This window comes from Perognathus longimembris, chromosome 4 (genome assembly GCF_023159225.1).
Source record: "Perognathus longimembris pacificus isolate PPM17 chromosome 4, ASM2315922v1, whole genome shotgun sequence".
Lineage (NCBI taxonomy): Eukaryota > Metazoa > Chordata > Mammalia > Rodentia > Heteromyidae > Perognathus > Perognathus longimembris.
In genome coordinates this window covers 76,088,405-76,097,668 of record NC_063164.1, presented here as the reverse complement: position 1 = coordinate 76,097,668, position 9,264 = coordinate 76,088,405, and the positions used below count along the sequence as shown (strand labels likewise).

At 38.7% G+C, this 9,264-nt stretch overlaps 1 protein-coding gene across 1 annotated transcript; it reads right to left on the bottom strand.

Annotated features, from left to right (window-relative positions):
- Positions 1–217: 217 nt before the first annotated feature.
- LOC125350883 (60S ribosomal protein L8-like) lies at positions 218–914 on the bottom strand. Its single transcript, XM_048345760.1, has one exon. The coding sequence runs from the start codon at positions 912–914 to the stop codon at positions 255–257; it is 660 nt and encodes a 219-aa protein (XP_048201717.1). The 3' UTR covers positions 218–254.
- Positions 915–9,264: the final 8,350 nt, after the last annotated feature.

The following is a 9,264-nucleotide window of genomic DNA, read 5'->3' as shown; positions in this document are numbered from 1 at the left end:
TTGATAGAGGATTTTCCCAGATGAGAGACTAATATAAAAATAAACTTGGAGGTTCAATTAATCAAGAAATCCTTCCAGAAGACACTGTGTATGCATGATCCTAGTGCATTTCATCTTCTAGACTCCTCATCTCAAAAGAAGAGGAACAGTAGCCGGGAAAGCCAGGATGCTTGGTCTCTGCTATTTTAAAATATTCTAAACATCAATTTTATTTTTTAATAGCCCAAACACGTATTTTATTGATCCCTTTAGCCTTAGTTCTCTTTCTCCTGCACCGTCTTGGTTCCACGGAGTCGCCCAGTCCTACGGGCTGCAATGAGACCCACTTTGCGTCCAGCAGGGGCATCTCTACAAATGGTGGAGGGTTTGCCAATGTGCTGGTGGTTACCACCTCCAAACGGAGCCTCCACAGGTTTCATAGCCACACACCGTACACGTGGCCAGCAGTTCCTCTTTGCCTTATACTTGTGGTAGGCACGGCCAGCCTTCAAAATAGGTTTGTCAATTCGGCCACCTCCAGCCACCACACCAACAACAGCTCTGTTGGCAGAAGAGTTGACCTTCTTGGAGCCCGATGGCAGCTTCACACGGGTCTTCTTGGTCTCAGGATTGTGGGAGATGACTGTTGCATGATTCCCAGAGGCCCGAGCCAGCTTGCCTCCGTCCCCAGGCTTCTCCTCCAGACAGCACACAATTGTACCCTCAGGCATGGTGCCCACGGGAAGGACATTGCCAATGTTGAGCTGGGCCTTCTTGCCACAGTACACGAACTGGCCCGTGTGTATGCCCTCGGCGGCAATGAACAACTCTGTCTGTTTCTTGAACCCGTAGGGATCACGGAAGACCACCTTGGTGAGGGGCGCACCGCGGCCGGGGTCGTGGATGATGTCCTTCATGATGCCTTTGATAAACATCAATTTTAGCTTCTATTCTAAGGCAGTTTGTCATCCTGATGAGAAGATATTATATAATTACAACCGTAGAATAAGCGATGGAAGCAACAAAGCACTTCATAGAATTCCTACAATGAGTTTATAGAAAACGATCCTATTTAGGAAGCAACGTCCAGGAGGTGGTGACATATGGAATTTTAAGAGGAAGATTAACCTTCCAATAGGCAATGCCAAGTATTCCCATAGATGATGTGTGTACATTGGGGCCAGCATTACCAGTTGTTGCTACCTTTTATAATCTCAAAGGCTGTTCACCAAGAGCTCCCTCAGTCTCTGGAGATGCATTGCTGGATGGCGTTTGTATGGTATTTGCTTCTCAAAAGGCCACAGCCAGGTCACACGCTATTTAAAGCACTCCTTTATTTAAGACAACTTTCAAGTGTTTCTTCTCCCTTTGCTATCTATGACTGCCCCATTTCAGTTTGCCATAGAACAGCTGTTTCGATATCCAGCATTTATCCGTTCTCCACATGCATCCAGCCCAGAGGGATTGTTAAGCAGATCATTGTTTTAATTCTGGCGACATTCCAGGTCCCCATTATTAGTGATCCTGTCTTAACATTTACTGTTCAGTTTGGCTCACAGGTGATGTTGATTAAATTGGATATGCCATCTGGGGTGGGTTTCATTTGGTAGGCACATTCAAATCTTAGCACACCTACTGCTTCATTTGGGTCTGAAGTTTTATGCCACATTTGATGGCATTCTGGACCATGGCTTCTGCGACCTAGGCTCATAGGCTTCTTCATTTAGTGGGCAATCTGATACACTATTAGTTGTCATGGTTTCCTAAAGAATGAATAATCACCAATTTATCCCTTCACTTAGTTCCTGTTTAGTCTCTTAACTATTTATTAGGCAACCAATATAATGCTAGAAATCAGATATAAATATGGGATCAGGGAAGAGAAGATAAAACCCACAAATAGAAAGATAGCGATACATGACCTGTTCAGAAAACCTCTCTATAAGCTAAAAAGAGGAAAGAGCTTTCTGGGGAAAAAGATACAATCAGATTGAATCTTAAAGCTAAGGCTTAATGCTTTGGTTTCATGCATTTGAACAATTTAAACATTCATAGAAAGATAATATATAATCATTTTATTCCTAACTATTGGGGAAAATAAAATGTGTAGTCATTACTTAGTTTTTTATTATTTGTTGATGTAAATAAGCAAGGTAGACATGTGTAGGCATGTATTCATCCACAGTCTTGTTTTGAAATGGCAGACACCCTTTAAAGTCTATAGAAAGCTCTTTTGAACTCACAGTGATCCTGCATGCCCTGTGATCTAATGACTATACTGTGACAATGACTGTTAGAAAATGAGTATGAAAAAATGATGATGGGAATGTAAACCACCAGTAATAATAAGAGCCATAAAAACTCATGCTAGTTAGCTCTTACAATGTGCTAGGTATGATTGTAAATGTTTTACATATATTCACTCATTTAATCCTCACAACAACCAATCTTGCTAGGTCTAGAGGTGAGCCCTAAGAAAGGGTTCATGTTTGACCTATAAAAATGTCCATTTCAAATGCTTCATCCTATTATTCCTCTCCTAATTCACACATGAGGAAATGAGATGTAGGGAGGTTAAGCAACTTGCCCAAGGTCATGGAGTTACTAAGAGGTTATTATATTTCTAATTATTTACGGACATCCCTAATACCTCCGTGTCCTCATGTTGCAAGAATAAAAATTGAATGGTTCTAAATTTAGAAAGAAGAATAATTTATTGCAAGAATATAGAGCTGCTGGAAGAACCAAAGAAAAATCAGAATTAATCATTTCCAGAATCCCACTATTTCTGAACACTTCCAGGTCTGCCATTCTGTTGCAGTTCAACATCATCCCTCACCTGAATGAAAGGCCTCTGGCTTCTGCCTTTGCCCTTGGCTATTTGCAATGAATAGAGAGACAGAGTATGCTAAAAAGCGTAGAGCAAACAATGTCACTCTGATATTTAAACCATTCAAAGGCTCCCTTCTTTTTCAGAGCCAATGTTGTCATTTTCACTCTGACCCTTTCTGTACCTTGTGATCCACGATCCACCTCCAGCCCCTAAACCTCTCTGAGCCCATCGCTTACTACTCTATCCTCTTTGCTCCCCTCACACATCCTTTGAGATCCAGGGTAAAAATCCCACCTCAGACCTTTGTACCTGCGGTTCTTTCCCAAGATCCCCAGGAAATTTACCTCACCACTCCTGCACACCCTTTTTCACACCTCACTTTCTCAGGGAAGCCCTCTTGGATTCCCATTTAAAATTTTAATCCCACTCCAACAGTAAATCTATCTTCCTTCCCTCCTTTATTTTTTTGTACTTACACAATCTTAATAAACACAATGCACTTAGCATTATCTTCTAACCTGACTTGTATTAATATATTACATATATAAATGTTTGTTGCAGGAATGAATGAATGAATAAATAGGACTCCAAAACATAAAACAAAGAGAACCTCACAAAACTGAACCTCTGGCAGCCCAGGGAACTCCAATTCCAGGGTAATGTGATCAAGCATTCAGCGCTCAGAAGGGAGAATAATGGATATAGCTTTGGTCCCATATCTGCACACGGGACAGAACGTAGTAATATATGGCAGGCAACTGGCATTATTTTTTTCTCTTACCAGGATAAAAGAGAATGGATTCAAGGCAAGTAAAAGATCAATAGTTGTGTGCTTACTATACCCACTGGTCTTATTCTCTATTTTAGTGTGTTTTCTATCATTTATTACCTCAAGTATTCTACAGAAATAGTAGTCTAGAAGTCTAGTAGTTTAGAATTTCAATCTAAAATCAGAATTTCTAGAGATCATTTTGTTTCGTTTCATTTAGGTAAACTTCAGCCTCTGGGGCTGGGGATATGGCCTAGTGGCAAGAGAGCTTGCCTCATATACATGAGGCCCTGGGTTCAATTCCCCAGCATCACATATATAGAAAACGGCCAGAAGTGGCGCTGTGGCTCAAGTGGCAGAGTGCTAGCCTTGAGCAAAAGGAAGCCAGGGACAGTGCTCAGGCCCTGAGTCCAAGGCCCAGGACTGGCCAAAAAAAAAACAAAAAAACAAAAAACTTCAGCCTCTAAAATATATATATATATATATATATATATGTATGTATATGAAAAATCTCTTCATCTTTTATGGAGTTTTTGTTATATGAAGAATTTTAGCCAGGCACCAGTGACTTACACTTGTAATCCTAGCTACTCAGGCAGCTGAAATCTGGGGATCACAGTTTAAAACCAGTCTAGGCAAGAAAGTCCATGAGACTGATATCTCCAATTAGCCAACAAAAAGCCAGAGTGCTGCGGTGGCTCAAGTGGCAGTGTACTGGCCTTGAGCACAAAAGCTCAGGGACAGTGCATATTCTCTGAGTTCAAGTATGAGTTCTCACCCCCCTCACACATACAGACATACAAAGAACTGTATTTTCTCTTAAATAAATGGAGGAAAATATCTTGATCCTGATATTTCATTTATTCTGAAAAAAAGGTTTTTTTTTTGGCCAGTCCTGGGCCTTGGACTCAGGGCCTGAGCACTGTCCCTGGCTTCTTCCAGCTCAAGGCTAGCACTCTGCCACTTGAGCCACAGCGCCGCTTCTGGCCGTTTTCTGTGTATGTGGTGCTGGGGAATCGAACCTAGGGCCTCGTGTATCCGAGGCAGGCACTCTTGCCACTAGGCTATATCCCCAGCCCCTGAAAAAAAGGTTTTGATGACAAAAGGCAGCTGAAAACAATGAACATTGCAGATGCTAAATTAAGTCATCTTAGCCAAGCTGTTCTTGCTTCTGCCCCATCCCATAGTCTCTCTTCCGATGTGAAATATGTCCCTTTAGCATATTTTATGCCATAAAACTCTTTCTCATAAAAATTAATAAATAGAAGAGAATTCTGTAGAAATTCTTCTAAAGCCTTCATTCTTCATTACATCTTTTTTTATTAGCACTAGTTAGTTGTATAAGGGTATTTTATTTTATCGTGTCCATTAATGGACACAGTCATCTTGATCAGTCATCTGATCTCTTCTTCTCTTTCTCCCTCTATGTCCCCTAACATTCTTACCCAGTTTCCTTGTTTCAATTTCACACAGGCACATGGTATAAATTATACCATGTGATACAACCTACTTATTATACTTACCATCCCTGAACTGCCTATGGCTTTATCAAACTAAGGGAATCCAGAAGATGAAGAATCATCAGTTACGTGCATAGTAGGGGAAAGAGGAAAGTGTGTCACTTCTGATCAAGACTTTTAAATCAGTTATCTCAATGTCTGGTCCTGTCAAAGCTGGAAAAAGGCTAAAGCCTGAGCCCTATGTTAATGTGTGGATACGCCTCATGGTATAGATTATGATTACTAGTCTTGCTCCTTCCCTCTCTCCATTCACCAGCCCCCTCCTACCACTGTCCACCTCCTACTCTAGACATGTTTCAATTTCCTAATGTTCATTTGCTTGCAATTCCTAATAAATAATTGTTTAGAGAGATTTTGCCATGGTACCTCACACTTATGAACACCATGTTTTAGCCACATTGATCATATATACATATGTGTAAGTACAGACATTTTTGATCATATATGTGCCACCATCTATGTTTGTATTCTGTGTCTAGCATCCATATGAGAAAGAATATGCAACTTCAATTCTTCTGAGTTTGGCTTACTTCATTTAATATTTTTTTTTCCAGGTCCATCCCTACAAATGGCATTGTTTGAAACTTTTTTTTTTTTTTTTTGGCCAGTCTTGGGCCGTGAACTCAGGGCCTGAGCACTGTCCTTGGCTTCTTTTTTGCTCAAGGCTAGCACTCTGCCACTTGAGCCACAGCGTCACTTCTGGCCATTTTCTGCATATGTGGTGCTGAGGAATCGAACCCAGGGCCTCATGTATACGAGGCAAGCACTCTTGCCACTAGGCCATATTCCCAGCCCCAAATGGCATTGTTTGTTCTTCTTTATGGCTGGATAATATTCCACTGTACATACAACATGTAAAGCTTTTCAAACCACATTGGTCTGCCTCACCTTATCAAGGGCTACATTGTATCATATGACTATATCATATGTAGTAAACTACAACTCAGTTAGGAAACCATTTAATGCTAATAGATGCTCTTAAAAACAAGTCTGTAATTGGTATCCTTATATATAAATGACCACTAGTACTTTCAGAATAAGAACCAAAAAAGTAGAATTGCTAAGTCAAAATCAGTTATGTTTTATATTTTACTGCATATTATAGATTTTACTACAAAATATATGCCACTGTATGCTCACAAATAATATATGATTCTGTTTACTTTCTAATGCCAAACACTATTATCTTCCAGCCTTGTGGTTGTTTATGTGTATGTTTTAATTTGAAATTTTGTTGTTTGGCAGTACTGAGGAACAAACGAACAAACTCATGTTAACTATGTATTATAATTGAAGATAGAAAATATAGTTCAGACATCAGTCAATGTCAAACTCTGTCTACATGGGGCTTGTCCAATACCATATTCTAAAAGAATGTGGGTATTACCTTACATGAGAGGCCTATATCCCACTGAGGTAGACAAATAGGTATAAAACTTAATGTTTGGAAACAGAATAAGTCAGAGATGGCAACAGTGTGATATACCCTTCAGGGAAATTGGCAGATGGTTGTTTCAATACATTTGAGCTGTCTCTGAGTCCTTCACAGCACAATGTCCTCAGCAGCCACTACGCTCATTGTTGTTCATCAGATACAACATACTTACTGTCCCTGAATTGCCGATGGCTTTATCAAACTAAGGGAATCCAGAAGATGCAGAATCATCAGTTAAGTGCATATTAGGGGACAGGGGAAAGTGAGTCACTTCTGATCAAGACTTTTAAATCAGTTATCTCAATGTCTGGTCCTGTCAAAGTTGGAAAAAGGCTAAAGCCTGAGCCCTATGTTAATGTGGGTACGCCTCATGAAAAGTATTACTTAATTCCGAGTTCATAAGGATTCTGGTTAAAATCATGCTGGTAAAACAGAGGTAATCCAAAGGTAGTAACTTTATTCAACTGACTTTCTACAAGTGACTAGGAAAATATAAATTCGTCATATTTATCTATTAGTTCTACAATGATATACACTTAAACATATGAAATTTAGGCTGATATCCAAGATAATTGTTATTTTCATTGATGTTTATATTAGTTAAGACAACGAATGCTATCTGCTTATACTCGCCCTCCCCAAATCTCATTACATGAACAATAATTGTTTTTAATTTCTTGTTCCCAAAGAAGTCAGAATGGTTTTCTGGGTGCTTCTGTCCCATGTTTTGGGGTTCAGGCTTGCATTTTCATTAGATTTCCAACACATGGCTTCCATTTTTACAACCAAAGGTGAAAAGGATTCATGAAAGATTATCTTATCATTTCATGGCTAGAGCTGAAGTGTCACACAGCGATGCTCAATGTCACACTGCATCTCATGACTGGGCCCCATGTGACTGAGGCTCAGTCACATGAACCAACCCAGAAGATGCTGGGAAATAGAGTGTAGTCATAAACAGGGAATGACTAGCAGTCTCTGCCACAGTATATCCAGGTTCAGGAATTTTACTATAGTTTGTGAATGTAATGGGAATATTCACTTTTAAAAATGTTGGAAAAATGGCCATTTTGCTAATTTTCAATGTATTCTCTATAACATGTTATTTTTGCTGTTGATATTTCTTTTAGAAATATGAATGAATTCTTCGATCCTCCAGATCTGAGGGACTTGGTCCCAAAGAACTCTCTAGTTGAGTTTACATCCTCAGGCAGATAATGTTCTCTTGGGTGAGTCTCAATTTTTACTCTTCAAAGATTTGTTGTTTTCTTTTTTTCTGCCAAAGATTCTAAACTAAGAAAAAAAGGTCTACCACACATGTCAAACAATAAATATTTTCCACATGTTTTTATTAATCATTAACATATGAAATTGCTAATCAGAACTTCTGACCAGAATGTGGTCATTAAGTGAATTTCTTTAAAGACAGCTAGAGGCAAAGAATTCTAGTTTCATAACTATGAGTTTAGCTCAGTATTGCAAACTGAGTTTAGTGCTTTCAAAAGCATACATTGATGCTTTAGCACACAACTTCACAATATTTGGAAATAGGAGCTTTATGGAGGTGATCAGTGTTAAATGAGGTCATCATTATATGCTTCTAGCTCAAGAGGCCTTTCTCCTTTTAAGAAGGGAAAGAACACTTCTCTTTTCACACAAAGTAAGACCATGAGAAACATCGCAGAAATGCAGTTTTAAAGCCAGAAGAAGATTATTGGCTTGATCTTAAATTTCCACATATTATAAGAAAATCCATTTCTGTCTTCTAGTCTTCTAGCTTTTTTTTTCTTTACTACAAACCAAACAGACTAAGACTAATACAACCAATTATAGGTAAGTTTTCTGTCATCATTTTTTTTTTTTTTTGGCCATTGAACATACTGGCAACAACTGGTTGATCCTATTTTTATAAAAGAGCTTCACTAATGGAGGGAACGATTATGTCAGCTTCAATCTCAACTCTGTTATAGGCAGTTCTGTATATATCAGGCACCATATATCGAAAAGTGCTAGCTGAAAGATTGGCTCCATAAACAAATCATTAAATAAGATTGAGTATCTATTTTTCATGATAATGTTTTAACTACTGCAGGTTCAAGTTCTATCTTTAATATTCTTTTAGGCAGTCTTCCCATATAATCATATATGTGCATTAAATGATATCAAAACTGTCAACCTACTTCTTATTTTTAGATGACTGCAGAGGATGAGATAAAGAAATCATGGCATTAAATAAAAAGTTTTGCCACCAGCAATTCATTTTCCCATTTCTCCTTAGGGCAGAAAAAAGTACATATTGATACCGGTAAACATTGGAGCAAAATACATGGGTCATTTTTTTATATTTAAAAATCCATTTTGTAGGGTTGCTGGTCACTGATATTTGTATTGACCCTCTTCTCTAGTTCTTTATATGATTATCATACCCACGTGGCAAGTCTGCTTCTTTGTGACTAGTAACCAAGCTACGAATGTGAAGACCATTAGAAAGCAGGATTTAGCATTTTCATTTTAATAATAAATACAAATGCACACTTACCCCAGTACGAGTTATGCCTGCCTGCAACAGAAACAGCTGAACAGATTGTGATAGAAATTCAGAGACTGACAGTCTGACAAAAAAAAAAAAAAAAAAAAAAGATTCCTTTTTGTCTAAAATCTGGCTCCTCAGGTTTGTGCAAATCTAAATATTTGATTTTTCACTGGAAAAGGAGCCAGTCTTATGTAC

What these genes read in the sequence shown, in the direction of transcription:
- LOC125350883 (XM_048345760.1), bottom strand. Translation starts at nt 914, where the DNA reads ATGTTTATCAAAGGCATCATGAAGGACATCATCCACGACCCCGGCCGC.